We start from the raw sequence: 16,179 nt of genomic DNA, 5'->3' as shown, positions 1-16,179 counted from the left end.
ATACATCTGAACTGTTATAAAAGATTTGTGGACGATGTCTTCGTTATATGGTCGGGAACTACTGAAGAATTTTCCTCATTCATTGACTACTTAAATAGTAACAATATGAACATGACATTCACCAGTAAACATCATGACACACAAATAGAATTCTTGGATGTACTTGTCACTATACAAGATAACCAGATAAATACCACTAGCTACCGTAAACCCACAGCTTCTAATGCTATCCTCCACTACTCCAGCTACCATCCCCCACACACTAAGACAGCCGTCCCGTACGGACAGTATCTCCGATTACGGAGGATCAACAATTCTGATGAGATGTACCAACTACAGGCAAATGAATTAACTGAACGCCTCAATAGGCGAGGCTACCCACTAGACATCTTACAACAAGCTAATGATAGAGCATTTAAGCAACAACAAAAAGACTTACTCAATCGCAAAAGACGTCACAAAAAATACACAAATAAGACAGATGAGAAGGCACGTTTTGTTTTTTCTTTTAAATATGGCCCATTAGCAGATACTATACGAAAGGCTATCCTGGATAACTGGTATATTGTCCGGCATGACCCTCTTTATGCTGAACTGTATGCCACTAAACCCATGATTACCTTTAGACGTACTAGGAATATTAAAGATATAATAGTGCGTAGTAAATATTCCAGTAAAGAAATAAATAAAAAAGACAACTGGCTCGGTAATATGTTATATGGCAATTATAAATGCGGTAGTTGTAAATGGTGCCCGAATATGCTGCAATCCAAAACGTTAAATTTAGGTGGATACACCTGCAATATACCTGACATGATTTGCTGCAAAACAAAATTTGTGGTATATGCCCTTGTTTGTACATGTGGGTTTTTTTATATAGGAAAAACCATCCGTCCTATGAACAAACGGTTCAGTGAGCATGTCAGGTCATTACGTACACTACAGGGGGCACCACGTTTAATAAACCATATGAATGAGAAACATAAAGGGGATGTGAGAGATCTCAAGTTCCTGGGACTAAAACGAATATACCCAAACAAGTATGGAGACGCCAACCGGCAGTTACTCCAATGTGAGTCACGTCTAATACTCGCTACCAATGCACAAGGACAGACAGGTCTAAACGACCGTACTGACCTTAGTATGTTTCTATGATCGCTTGTCTTGTATATATCCAGTTCTTTCTGTATGTATAACAGAGATATTTTGTTTTTAATACACATTGTAACGCCTACCATTCTGACACGTCACACCGTGGGAGTATATGGAGTGACGTGACCGAAGGGGCGGGATCTGAAGAAGCGCCGATCAGTGGGCGTGAAACAGCTGTAATCCCTGGTGGAAGGTGTTGGCGTCCTCCTTTTCCCTCTCCCCATGAATTTACACTGCGCTAATATGCGCGAATAAAAGGATATTTCATCTACACCACCGGTGAGTGCACTCGGAATTTTTTCTATTTCTTGCCTAGCACGTTACAAGCTATGCTGCTTAGACTAGCCTCGGTTCAGAGCGATTTGGTACTGTATATGCTCGTTATCCCACTAGTTCCCCATTACTGCATAGCTCTCCCTACGACGCTACCTTGATCTCAGAGACAATTAAAAAGAGCCATGCCTACTGACATGTTTCGTCAGGTAAACTAACTTTTTCAAAGTGATGGCATTACTTTACGATAAGTCTGGCAAAGGGATTGCCGTCTCATTGACATTTTAACTCGCACTCCACCATAGTCTTTGGTATACTTTTAATAATTCTAATAAAAGTTACATTTTAGCCACTGGGGAATCAGGTAAAGAACGTATTTTCCAGTTTCCAAGTAGTATCAATCCGCTTGCAATAGGATGGATAGAATTCCAGTAGCGAAGTAAAACCGGGTCCCCTCTCACTTGGCTAAGTTGTGCAGGATCGAGGCACAACTCTCCATGTGTATACTCAAGAAGAGAACCAGTGTGCAGCCTTCCTGCAAACCCACACCAGGGCCGTAGCAAGATGCAGTCCTCCTCTCCCAATTCTAGCAAGATTAAGTTGCGCCTGTTAACCCTGCTTGAATTGAGAGAGGAGGACTGCATCTTCCATTAGTTTCAGGCAGTGATGTTTTTACTGTACCTGTTGGATGAAACTGTACAAACTCCAAGTCTTGGCAGGGTAGCCCAGCTCGTGTCACCATGGCATTGCCGTCACCGGTGCATGTGTGTGCTGAAGTGCAACTAAAATAGGCTCGACCATATCCCCTGGGACAAAGGAAGAAAAATGATCCTCTAATAAGTAAATTGAAACACTAGCAATTATAACATATTATATTACTGTATGTTGTTATGCTTTAAATCCAGAACTTTTAATAGAAGATATGTAATGTTTATGTAACCACAGTGCCTGGGACTCTAATAATGAAGTTAGTTTTCCTACCTTCATCCTCAGAGCCATTTTCAGTAAATTTTCACTTTACATAATATGTAAATTAGGTGGTTTGGTGCACTGGAAGCAGGACTACCACCCTCTGTACAGTGATCCACTCTGTTGGCCCACTCACTCTCTCTTAAATATTTATCCAGCACTCTACAGTGATTATCAACAGAGTGACATCACTGCAGAGTAGGAATGGTCTGAACTGAGTTCGTACGGAGTTCGTACGAACCCGAACCATCCGCAATGATTACCGCTGTCTGCCCGCTCCGTGCAGCGGGCGGATCCAGCGGGAGGAACGCCTGGAAAACTGGGATACAGCCATAGCCATAGGTAATCATCGGTAATCTGATGCCGAGCGTTTAGGTTCAGCCGAACCCGAACCTCGGCGGGTTCGGACCATCCCTACTGCAGAGGGTCAGGCTAATGGGAGGGGCAGGCTAATGGGATGAATGTGTCATTTTTATTTTATTTTTTTAAAGATATTTTAATTATTTTAGGTTTCAGTAAAACAATACAGGCATTATATTAAAGACATTGTAAAGAAAAGTACAGATTAACAGAGCGTTCCATCGAGAATTGTTACAAGCAGAATAAGGCCAATGCATGGGACACTGTCATTCAATTTTAAGCTGAATATGTTGCTTCACATACTCAGCCATTGATAAAGGAAAAGGGGGGGGGGTAACAGGGGAAGTCTTCGTAACATTATAACTTGCCGGGTCACTGTTAAATTTCTACCCTGCTAAAGCTGCCTCAGTCAAATGGATTTACTGACATTGAGCAGAATATGCAGGGGGAAAAAAAAGTCGGGAATTATACTCACTACCAAGTGTCTCTGGAAGCAAGGCCAACACAATAACTGTTGGATTTGCTATAAAGGTGTATTCACACAGAGTTTGCCATCTGCGGCTTATGGGGCACTGACGCTCCAGAAGCTCTCCAGATGCAGTGAAGTAGCGAGGTGGAGGGGCTGCTGTGAACAACCCACTCCACCATTCACTCATAGCCTGCAGGCACTTCAGACCTGCAGCCTATGAGCTGCTGGGAAGCAATCCCCTCACTCGCTGAGGTTGCAAGACATGGGGTGCTCCTTGGAACCGGGGCTAGGTGAGTATTAGTTTTGTTTTTTTCTAAATGGAGACACAGGTGGCATTATTACAATATAAAGGTGCAGGGGGCATTAATACTGAATGGAGGCACAGGGGCATTATTACTGTATTGAGGCAGAGAGGAACATTGTTACTAAATGGAGGGAGAGGGGGCATTATCACTAAATGGATACACAGTGGGACATTATTACTAAATGTAGGCACAGAAGGACATTATTACTTAATGGAGGCAGAGGGACAATATAACTGTATGGAGGCGGGGGATTACTGAAATGACTGTCACTAAGGGTAGTACCAGGTACAGCCACTACTCAATGTTCAGAGCTGTTCCCTGCAACAAAGAGGCTACAGTGCTTGCACGAGTGCCAAAACTCTTTCAATCGGCTGATCAGTGGGGATGCCATCCAGTCGGACCCCCACTGATCTGATTTTGATGTCCTATGCAAAGGACAAAGTTCAGAGAAAAACTCTTCAATGAAACATTCCTAAACTGTAGAAATATATGTCCCTAAAACAACTCACCCTGTAGCTATGACTGTGTTCTTAGCCTTAAAACGATGTATGGATCCATCTTCCATGCACAAAGCAATAACACCACGGCATTCTCCATTTTCCATTAAAAGATCCAAAGCAAAGTATTCTACAAAATAGCTGGTGTCATATCTAAGAGACTGAATACAGATAAGAAATTATCAATTTAGATGTGTTACTTACCCTATTTACCTTCCAGGACTAATTTTTTTCAAATACATTGCTTTAACCCCTTAAGGACAGAGCCTGAAATGGCCTTAATGACAGAGACAAATTTTATGAATATGACCAGTGTCACTTTATTCATTAATAACTTCGGGATGCTTTTACCTATCCGGCTGATTCTGAGATTGTTTTCTCGTGACATATTGTACTTTACATTTCTGGTAAATTGGAGTCGATACTCATAACAAATCTTTATGAAAAAAAACCAAATAATGTGAAAAAATGCATTTTTCCAACTTTGAAACTTTTTTGCGTATACAGAAAGTGGTTATACCACATAAATTATATATTAAATAGCATTAGCAACATGTCTACTTTATGTTGGCGGCATTTATTAAACTATCTTTCATTTTTTTTAGACAATGGGGAGCTTAAAACATTAGCAGCAAATTTCCAAATTTTCAGTAAAATTTCAAAATCAGATATTTTTAGGGACCTGTTCAGGTTTAAAGTGTATTTGAGGGGCCTGTATGTTAGAAAGCCCCACAAAGCACCCCATTTCAGAAACTGCACCCCCCAAACTCTGCAAAAGCATATCCAGAAAGTGTTTTAACCCTTTAGGGGAGTCACAGAAATAAAAGCTAAGTGTGTAAGGAATTTGAAAATTTTAATTTTCTGTGCAGAGATTTTATTGTAATCCAATATTTTTCATAATTATAAACCTATTACCAGAGAAATGCACCCCAATAATTATTGTCCCGTTTCTGCAGTTTATAGAAATACCCCATATGTGACCCTATTGCGCTATTTGACGCAACCACAAGCCTCAGATATAAGGGAGCGCCTAGTGAATTTCAACGCCTCCGTTATATTTGGTAATTTCTGACTGTACCACTTCAGGTTGGCAGAGGCTCTGGGGTGCCAAAACCTAAAAAACACCCCTAAAAAGGACACCATTTAGAAAACTACACCCCTCAAGGAATGTAACAAGGGGTGCGGTGAGCATCTGGACCCCACAGGTGCTTCACAGATTTTCAGAACAATATGGCTTGAAAAAAGAAAAAAATTTTTTTTACACTAAAATGTTGTTCTAGCCTTCAATTTTTCATTTTCTTAAAGGGATAAGAGGCAAAAAAAGACAAAAAATGTGTAGCGCAGTTTCTCCCGAGTACGGAAATACCCCACATGTGGCGATAAAGTGCCAAGGGAGCGCAGGACGAGCCTCCAAAGGGAAGGAGCGCCAATTGGCTTTTGGAAGCTGAATTTCACTGAAAAGGATTTCAAGGGCCATGTCGCATTTACAGAACCCTCGTGCTGCCAAGACACTGGAAACCCCCCACAAGTGACTCCATTCTGGAAACTACACCCCTCAAGGAATCTAACAAGGGGTTCAGTGAGCATATGGACCCCACTGGTGACGGGCACAAATGTGGAACAATGTGACGTGAAAGGGAAAAATTTCATTTTTTCACTTTCATGGCACAAATGTGCCCGTCATCAAGGGGTCCATATCCTCACTGCACCCCTTGTTAGATTCCCTGAGGGGTGCAGTTTCCAGAATGGGGTCACTTGTGGGGGGTTTCCAGTGTTTTGGCAGCACGAGGGCTCTGTAAATGCGACATGGCGTTCATCATCCATTCTAGCCAAATCCAACCTCCAAAATCCAAATGGCGCTCCTTCCCTTCGGAGGCTTGCCCTGCGCCCACATGGCGCTTTATGTCCACATGTGGGGTATTTACGGACTCGGGGGAAATTGCTCTACACATTTTGTTTTTTTCCCTCTTTTAACCCCTTGTGAAAATGATATATTCAAGGCTAAACCAACATTATAGTGTAAAAAATTTAATATTTCATTTTCACGCCACATTGTTCCACATTTGTGTCCGTCACCAGTGGGGTCCATATGCTCACTACACCCCTTGTTACATTCCTTGAGGGGTGCAGTTTCCATAATGGGGTCACTTGTGGGGGGTTTCAACTGTCTTGGCAACACAGGGGCCTTTTGAATGCAACATGGCCCCTCGAAATCCATTCCATCCAAATCCAGCCTTCAAAAACCAAATGGCGCTCCTTCCCTTCGGAGGCTTACCCTGCACCCGCATGGCGCTTTATGTCCACATGTGGGGTATTTCCGTACTCAGGGGAAATTGCGCTACACATTAAATGTTTTTTTTTTATCTTTTAACCCCTTGTGAAAATGAAAAAATCATGACAAGATTAATGATTTAGAGTAAAAATGTTACAAAAATTACACTAAATGTTGGTCTAGCCTTGATTTTTTTCCATTTCCACAAGGGGTTAAAAAAGAAAATGAACACAAAACGTGTAGGGTAGTTTCCCCTGAGTACGAAAATACCCCACATGTGGGCATAATGTGCTATATGGGCACAGGGCAAGCCACCAAAGGGACAGAGCGCCATTTAGAGGCTGGAATGGAGGATGGAGGCCATGTCGCAATTACAAAGCTCCTGTGCTGCCAGGTCAGTAGAAACCCCTGACAAGTGACCCCATTCTGGAAACTACACCCCATAAGGAATCTAACAAGGGGTGCAGTGAGCATATGGACCCCACTGGTGACGGGCACTTACGTAGAACATGTGCCGAGAAAATAAAAAATACAATTTTTTTCATTTTCACATCCCAAATGTGGCCGTCACCAGGGGGCCATATCCCCGCTGCCCCACTTGTTAGATTCCTTATGGGGTGTAGTTTCCAGAATGGGGTCACTTGTGGGGGGTTTCTACTGTCCTGGCCGCACAGAGGCTTTGTAATTGCATCATGGCATCCTCTAATGGGAATGGCGGCCATACCTACTTAGCTGGGGAAAAGGGACCATTCTAATTTATTTGGGGGTATTGGGCCAATTATTAGTTTATAAGGTTGAAAATGACAGGTGTCCATCAAATTCAACCTATGTTGATTCAGAGGAAGGCAAAAACCCCTCGTGAGGCAGACGACAGTAGCCTCATCACTGGGAAAAAATTCTTCCCGACTCCATAATGGCGATCAGAATAGTCCCTGGATCAACGTGACCCCTGAAATAGGAATAAGGGACAGAATATAGATAATGTAGAACCCCAATGACGTGTGGTGCGCCTTGGAGCGATCCAGTATGCAGAGGACGGGGGGATCAGGACAGGTGTCACACTGGTAAATGGTGTCCTTCCTGATCCCCGTGTTACGCCACACTCTGCACTTCTTCTGGGGTCTCCTGTTTTCCAGTGTGGGGGACGTCACCTGGAAAATGTTGCCCTGGTGCGATCCGGGGTCCTTCATATCCAGAAGCGCTGGGTCCGCTCCATGGCTGCTAAATATTAGGGCGCTATTACTACTTCTGATATTTTCGGATCGTGCCGCAAGCTACAGGGCAGCGAGGGACTGGAAGAGGGGGCGCTGGTATAAAAGTTATCCCCGTACAGGTGGTGACCTTTATCCAGCAGTGGGAAGATCAGTTCCCGGACGATCTTCCCACTTGTTCCGAGGATGGGGGGGGGGGGGGCATCTGGGGCTGGATTCGGGTGTCCCTTCCTACATACACTCTAAGGGTACGTGCACACTGCGGAATCGCGTCAGATAACCCTTCGTGCATTCCACAGCTGGCACCCACCGGCGGACTGATGCAGGCGCACGTCTCCATCCGTGTCATAGACTCCATTCTATGCACGGGCGGATTCCGCTCTCTGTCCAACGTATTCATTCTTTGGACGGACAACGAAATCCACCCGTGCATAGAATGGAGTCTATGACACGGGTAGAGACATGCGCCCGCAACAGTCCGCCGGTGGGTGCCAGCTGCGGAATGCACAAAGGGTTATCCTTCACCATTCTGCAGTGTGCACGTACCCTAAATCTGTAAGAGTACCCTGAGGTATGCTCACAGAGTTTGTAGAATTTCACACCATACCGTCATCTCTTATTGGGACGGTACTGGCGGAAAAGACGTGTCTGGGGGCAGCGTACGCTACGCTACCCCCAGACACGTCACTGGATGATGAGGATGATGAGGATGAATGGAGGAAAGAAGGATCCCCCCATTCATCCTCACTGGCTGTTTCGGTGTCGGAGGCAATAATAACGTATCCCTCTGACGCCGAAAACACCCTGGGGGCCATCTTTATATGGGGACTAGTATATGGGGTATGTAGTGGTGTAGTGTCAAACTTTATTCAATGTAGTGTGGTGTAATGTAGTGTTTTTTACGTGTTTTTTTACAGTAAGTATAAAAAAAAAACCTACGCCAACAAAGGAGTTGCTGATAAATGCCGCACTTATGTGCGGCACTTATCAGCAGACCGTGGCAGTAGAATATAGAAAAAAAACACCCTACGCCAAAAAGGAGGAGTTGCTGATTAGCAGCGCACTTTCGTGCGATGCTGATCAACACTCAGCGGCGATAGGGTGCGGAAAATAGAAAAAAAAAAAAATTGAAAAAAAAAAAAAAAAAACTTTCTACATTCTGAACATCCCTGTAGCTGCTGATAAGTGTATTACACATATTAGCCGCTAGAGGGCAGCAGAGCGCAAAACATGGAAAAAGCTGACGCTGGAGCCGAAAACAGCCGAGAGAAGCCGAACGTGACGTCACGGAGGAAGCCGAAGACCCGAACGAAGACAAGGACGCCGCGAACCCGGAAGACGCCGATCAGGAGCCCGGGACAGGTGAGTAATGTACAAATACCTGCTCTGGACCCCTCGGCTACCTAGCTGAGGGGTCCAGGGCAGGTATTTACTATTTTGTGGGACTCTGATCGCCGTGCCACCGGCCCGATCGCCGTGAACGGCCGGCCGGCCGTTCACGGCGATCGGGCCGGTGGCACGGCGATCACCATTACTTTTTACAGTAATGGCGGTCGGTGCCGTCCTCGGACAGCACCGACCGCCATTTTTTTCTGGGTCATCGGGTCGCCGATGACCCGGAAAGGTTCCGATCGCCGCTGTTGGCTGATCTGAATTGATCAGCCTATAGCGGCGATCGTAAGCACGGGGGGTGTTAACCACCCCCCGTGCCGTGAAGCTAAGATGGCCTGCTATGATTTATAGCAGGCCATCTTCCCCGATCGCTGTGTGCGAACACGCAGCGATCGGGGAAATATCGGGCGTAAATTTACGCCCTGATGCGCCAAGTACCAGGGCGCGAGGGCGTAAGTTTACGCCCGATGTCGTTAAGGGGTTAATAAAGTTCTATTACTTTGTAAAGAAGAAAATATGTAGAAACAGGATATCTGCCACATGGGTCATGGAGTGATAGCGGCGTCACATGATCTTTGTCCTTCCAGTATTTCTATATCTCAGGTAATAGTAATATAATGGCCGCCAGCCACTACTATGTTTTAAGAGACTGTCATCATGTTTATACATGACCCGGACGTGTAGTGCATTATACATTCGTGTCGACCCCCGTCCGCATTTCTTCTGACAGTGATGTAATAAATAACAGGGTTGTCAATAAATAACACATCAGATTTCTACCTCACAGTACTGGCATCTTTACACAACTATAAATTGTTGAGTACTCCAAATTGAAGTCAATGCAAACAATGGCCGTTGTTTCACATAATTTATTGAACAACAGCTGTTGTTTGGCTACGGCCATCAAAGTATTGTTCATGTTGTTTATTTGCAGCCACTGTCCATAGACTTCAATGCAATTTTTCATTTAAAACAACGGCTGTTGTTTGATACTCAAAACTAGGGATGAGCAAATTTACAGTAGGAACGAAGCGAAGCGCATCGTTAGGATTGGCCGTCAGCTTGTCAGCCTGCTGGCTTTAAAGTCTGTGTTGCTCCTCCCTGGGTGCCGGGAAAAGCTGGATCTAGTCCTGGGAAATGGAAAGAAGTTTTCCAGGATTGAATCCAGCTTTTCCCAGCACCTGGAGTGAAGCATCACAGAGCTGCACAGACTTCAAAGCCAGCAGCCTGACAAGCTGACGGCCAATCCTAACGATGCAATTCGCTTAGTTCCTATTGTAAATTCGCTCATCCCTAGTGCCAAATAATGGCCGTTTTTTATACGTGGTAGGAAGCCTTAACCCTTTAAGGACGGGGCCAATTTTCGTTTTTGCGTTTTCGGTTTTTCCTCCTTGTGCTTAAAAGGCCATAGCACTTGCATTTTTCCACCTAGAAACCCACATGAGCCCTTATTTTTTGCGTCACTAATTGTACTTTGCAATGACAGGCTGAAGTTTTGCATAAAGTATACTGCGAAACCAGAAAAAAATTCAAAGTGTGGTGAAATTGAACAAAAAAACGCATTTCTTTTATTTGGGGGGACTGTGTTTTTACGCCATTCGCCCTGGGGTAAAACTGACTTGTTATGCATGTTCCTCAAGTCGTTACGATTAAAATGATATATAACATGTATAACTTTTCTTTTATCTGATGGCCGGTAAAAAATTCAAACCATTGTTAACAAATATACGTTCCTTAAAATCGCTCTATTCCCATGCTTATAGCGCTTTTATCCTTTGGTCTATGGGGCTGTGAGGTGTAATTTTTTGCGCCATGATGTTTACTTTCTATCGGTACCTTGATTGCGCATATACGACTATTTTATCGCTTTTTATTAATTTTTTTCTGGATTTGATGCGACCAAAAATGCGCAATTTTGCACTTTGGGATTTTTGGGCGCTTACGCCATTTACCGTGCGAGATCAGGAATGTGATTAATTAATAGTTCAGGCGATTACGCACATGGCGATAGCAAACATGTTTATTTATTTATTTATTTACTTTTATTTAAAACCTGGGAAAAGGGGGGTGATTCGGACCTTTATTAGGGGAGGGGGCTTTTTACTTATAACAATGCTTTTTTTTTTTTTTTACACATATACTAGAAGCCCCCCTTGGGGACTTCTAGTATATACACTTTGATCTCTCATTGAGATCTTTGCTGTATAGTTATACAGCAAAGATCAATGAGATCGGCACTCGTTTGCTTTCGGCTGCCATCTTGGAGCGGTCCCCGGCCGGCAGCAGTAACGGGACGTTGTCCCGGAGGAGCGATCTCCCCCACTAGACACCAGGGAAGTGCTGCATCCGGTAATCGGATGCAGCTGTCATGTACACTATAGTTCTGAGTTTCCCCTTGATAAAGCCACGATATAGTGGTGAAACGTTAGGGTGGTGGAGGGTTAATGTTTAGAGGTTTTAAATAATGGTGTAACCTAGCCAAATAGACTAGCGGTGGTTCTGGTCCTGTATTTCGGCAGTGGCGGCGGCGCTGCCGGGCGAGAGCAGAACCGCGCTCTGATTGCCTTTTACTATTGAAAGCTTCAGATTGAACAGCGGTACAAACTGCGATATCAAATAGTTCACTGCAACTTTGTAGCGATGATACTGTAACACTGATAGACGGGTCACCAATTATGCGGCTGTCTGTCACTGTTAGTGCTTGAATCGACTGGGCTGCTACCTGGGGCTTACAAGGGAAGTGTTTCCCAATGCCGGTATAGTCGTACCTAGCCCGTCTTTCATCTGGCACTAAGTAAATCTCACTGATAAGATTACCATTTATCGCTATAACAGTGAATCATATTGAATTTGTTTAACCATCACTAGCAGACATACGATACCGTGTCCAGAAAGCAAAGAGTCAGGAGCGATCTGCTCCCAGGACACTCATATGGTTTGTTCTATCTGATATTATCTGATAATCGCAGTGACATCGCAGGCTGCCAAACTGAGCCACAATTTTCATCCATATTTATTACAAAAAGTATAGAAAGGCTTTGGTTACACCGCTTGTTTTTAATTTCACTTTATCGCACATTCTATTATTAACATTATAATTATAATAAAAGTTATGTTTTAATAAAGATCTTCATAGTTGATGAGAAATTTCAGTTTCTACGCTCTGATTACTGTATTAGCGGACACGGTGATACGACCGTGCCCGCTAATACAAGCGGCACCTGGAACCGCGGCGGTTCAGAGCGGGGTCGCCACGCGGCCCCGCTCTGAACACCTGATACGGGCGCATGACGTACGGGTACGTCATGCGTCCTTAAGAGGTTAAAAGGGAATAACCATCCGGGACACTTATGGCATATCCACAGAACATGACATAAATGTCCTCTAGATGTGGGTCCATTGTGTGAACATAACCTTAGGGTGTGTTTATACAGAAAGATTTATCTGACAGATTTTTTAAGCCAAAGCCAGGAACAGACTGTAAAAAGAGAACAGGTCATAAAGGAAAGATTGAGATTACTCCATGCTCACAAATTAATAGTAGTATAGGCCTTGATAAATATTCTGCAATTTTTGTGCTTTTTTTTTTAAATAAATCTGGCTAAAAAAGTAGCTAAAATAAACCACACCCTAACTATGCACCCTCCAAGCAAAAAATATACACTGTGCACAAAAACACCTTTTTTTGCCAAAATAATGGCACAAAAAAGGATGATATGTATGGCCCTAAATGTTTCATTTATGAGTTAAACCATTTTTAAGATATTTTGTCTGTTCTACTGCCAATCTGCATCTTGTTTCGTTGGGATGTCATGTAGTTACAATATTGCATATATGACACTGTTTTTTTTTTTTTACTTATCCCCTTACCCTTCCATACAAAGTGTGTAGCAATGAATGTCCAGTCCTATCCGCTACACAGCAGCAGCGATGAGCCTGCCCACCTTTACCATACTTCAGGCTTTGTCCACCAAAAGCGCGCTGGTAGATTTTCCCTTGTTCTGTCCTACTGAAGGGCATTCCGTAGTTTTCAAGCTACCAGAAAAAGAAAATTTTCCAGTAAATGTAAATATACAGTATAAGAAACAAGGAATTAAAGAACTTTAAACCATCTTTTTTCCAGGCATTTAAAGCGACTCTGTAGCCACAATCTGTCCCCCCCAAACCACTTGTACCTTCGGATAGCTGCTTTTAATCCAAGACCAGTCCAGGGGTCCCTTCGGCAGGTGATGCAGTTAGTCTCCTAAAAACAACTTTTAATCCTATAGCGCTGTGTCTAACGGCCGGGGCTTACATTTGTATATGCATTAGGCTGGCACCACCTCTCCGTCCTTCCTCCCCACCCTCCTCATCATTAGGAATAGTCCAGGAACATTTACTGCTGTTTGAGCTTTGCACAGGTGTATTAACGATCCAGCCCATGTTCATTATACACACAGGTGGGGAATAGGAAGCAATCTGCCTGAAGCATTCCTAATGATGAGGAGGTTGGGGAGGAGGGACAGAGAGGTTGTGCCAGCCTAATGCTTATACAAATGTAAGCCCCGGCCGTTAGACACAGCGCTGCCGGATTTAGGGTAGCTTCACACATACCGTATCGCTGCGTTAATAACGCAGCGTTTTTAACGCAAAAACGCAGCGATACGGTACGTGTGAAGCTACCCTAAAAGTACATTTTTAGCACAATAACTGCATCACCTGCTGAACGGGCCCCAGGACAGATCTTGGATTAAAAGCAGCTATCTGAAGGTACAAGCGGTTTGGGGGGGGGGGGGTGTCAGATTGTGGGTAGAGAGTCGCTTTAAAAACTTGTTGTATTGTACTTTAGGGTGTGTTCACATGTTCTGGTTTTAAATCACTTAACAAACCCCCTCATTTCGATTTTCCCAGTGCATATGGCAAATGGACACCGCAAACATGTGAAAAGTGCCTTAGCATGTTTGCATAAAAGACCACCACACACTGTCCTTTGTTTATACATTAGTTTAATGTGCTAAAAGCACATTCATATCATTAGATAATATGCAGCAACAGTATGTAATTTTAGTACTAACCTCAAGAACAGATGCTGGTGCATGCTCTGTCATGTAATGGATGGCATCTTGATCACCCAACCAATCAGATCCTTTCACTGTGTCATAAAAGTGCCACCTCCAGTTATCATCTTCCATGTTACCCAAAGCTGCATTTATACCACCCTAGAACAATTTTATAGTTAGGTGTTTGAACATGAAAAAACAGTTGCAGATGTATCTATACTCTTTGATTTGCAACCACAGCTCAGCGTTACTATATTGTTCTGGTAAAGTGAGAGATAAGTTCTGATTAAAAAAACAGTGAGCGGGCAACACAAAAAAAATAAATAAAAATGCAGTGTGAACCCAGCATAAGTGTAACATATAACTAGAGATGAGCGAACCGGGTTCGAGTCGATCCGAACCCGAACGTTCGGTATTTGATTAGCGGGGGCTGCTGAACTTGGATAAAGCTCTAAGGTTGTCTGGAAAACATGGATACAGCCAATGACTATATCCATGTTTTCCACATAGCCTTAGGGCTTTATCCAACTTCAGCAGCCACCACCGCTAATCAAATAAAAAGGGTTTAACCACATTATAGTAAAATCGCTCAGTTAGTAAATGTAAGCACTGTATATATTTACAGCAGCTTCCTTTGTGCCTTGCAGCGCTGATATCATATACCCCTGTATTTGCCTATGGAGGACACAGAGGGTGGGGCATGGTCACATGTCGGCCATCTTATGGACAGAATCACCACAGAGCAGGACAGCACAACCTGGAGGAGAGGAGCCTGATATTAGATCTATGGGGTACACAGGAAGCTGCTGTCAGTAAGTGCTGTGACTACATTAACTAATAATGTACACTGAACTATTTTACTATAAGGTAGCCAACCCCTTTAAATAGTCAAATTTGGAAAATCACAATATTGACGAAGAATTCCTTAAAAATAAATTACCTGTGCTGCTACTGTGTGAGATCTTGTAGGAAATAGCTTTGTGATACATGCTGTATTAAATCCTGCTTCAGACAAGCCAAATGCTGCTCGCAGTCCTGCACCACCAGCACCAACCACGACTGCATCAAACTCATGGTCCACTACTGGGTATTGTGTAGAAATCTGGAATAGGAAATCAAAAACAAATTTATACTTTCCTAGTTGTCCTATGGTAGCATTAATGTGCCCTGCTGCATTCACTCCATCTGCTCTGTAGCATCATTCATCTTTTCTCACTCTCCCTAAATGCCCTAATAAAAATATGCACATGTGCATATGGCTGGGAAATGGTGGAGGCAGTGGCATAAGAATACGGGTTGCAAAGGTCATTATTGTGCCCCTGGCCACCACATTTTGTCACTTTCCAGATGGGCATGTAATCTGCCTTTGTTGCATTGTCGCGCTTTGAACGCATCTATTAGCCGCGCGGTCCCCTCGCTGTGTCGGCTAAATAAGCATTTAAATTCCTGGTGTCCCTGGTGTCTAGAGGGTTGGATCTCCCCCCCATGATCTGTTCTTCTGCCTGGGCCAGGCCTCAGCGCCGCGTAGCCCAGAGCATTGTATCACTGATCTAATGGATTTGTGCTGTGGATATACACAGCATTGATCTCTATGAGAGCGTAAGCACCAAAAAATTCCAATGTGCAAAATTGTGCATTTTTTTGTTGCATCAAATCCAGAAACATTGTAATAAAAAGTAATCTAAAAGTTGCATATACGCAACCAAGGTATCTATCGAAAGTACAGATCATGGTGCAAAAAATGACATCTCACACAGCCCTATAGACCAAAAAATAAAAGTGTTATAAGGATGGTATTAGAGCTATTTTAAACACATTTAGCTTTTATAAAAGGTTTTACTTTTTTTAAATCCATCAAATAAAATAAAAGTTATACAAGTTACATATGGTTGTAATTGTACTGATGTGAGGAACTTAGATAACATGTCAATTCACCATTAGGAATGCCCCCAGGAAAAAAAAATTCTAATCATCATCAGGCTAAACACTACATATGTGCCAGATAATTAAAGGAAACCTGTCACCCCCCGTGCCGGGGTGACAGGCTCCCGACCCCCTGTTAGATATCCCCCTATACTTACCTCATCGCGCGGCGAGCGCGCTCACAGGAGAGTCCGATGCCCATAGAGAATGACGGCGCATCGGACTCCTCATTCATTCTCTATGGGCATCTGACTCTCCTGTGAGCGCGCGCCGGGCTTCGGGCGCTGAAATCTCAGTCACCTGATCAGCTCAGGAAG

The 16,179-nt window shown here is 43.6% G+C and overlaps 1 protein-coding gene across 1 annotated transcript in view; it reads right to left on the bottom strand.

Annotated features, from left to right (window-relative positions):
- Positions 1–16,179, bottom strand: part of SDHA (succinate dehydrogenase complex flavoprotein subunit A) — a 53,349-nt gene that overhangs the window by 16,463 nt on the left and 20,707 nt on the right. Inside the window, exons 3-7 of the mRNA XM_069958270.1 lie at positions 14,880–15,041; positions 13,955–14,098; positions 12,771–12,935; positions 4,038–4,186; positions 2,107–2,231 (exon numbers count right to left, since the gene is read on the bottom strand). Coding sequence (XP_069814371.1) covers positions 2,107–2,231; positions 4,038–4,186; positions 12,771–12,935; positions 13,955–14,098; positions 14,880–15,041 — 745 coding nt within the window. The remainder of the gene's footprint in view (positions 1–2,106; positions 2,232–4,037; positions 4,187–12,770; positions 12,936–13,954; positions 14,099–14,879; positions 15,042–16,179) is intronic.

This window comes from Dendropsophus ebraccatus, chromosome 2, assembly GCF_027789765.1.
Source record: "Dendropsophus ebraccatus isolate aDenEbr1 chromosome 2, aDenEbr1.pat, whole genome shotgun sequence".
NCBI lineage: Eukaryota > Metazoa > Chordata > Amphibia > Anura > Hylidae > Dendropsophus > Dendropsophus ebraccatus.
The sequence above is the reverse complement of the archived record's forward strand: the minus strand, read 5'-3'. Positions and strand labels throughout refer to the sequence as shown.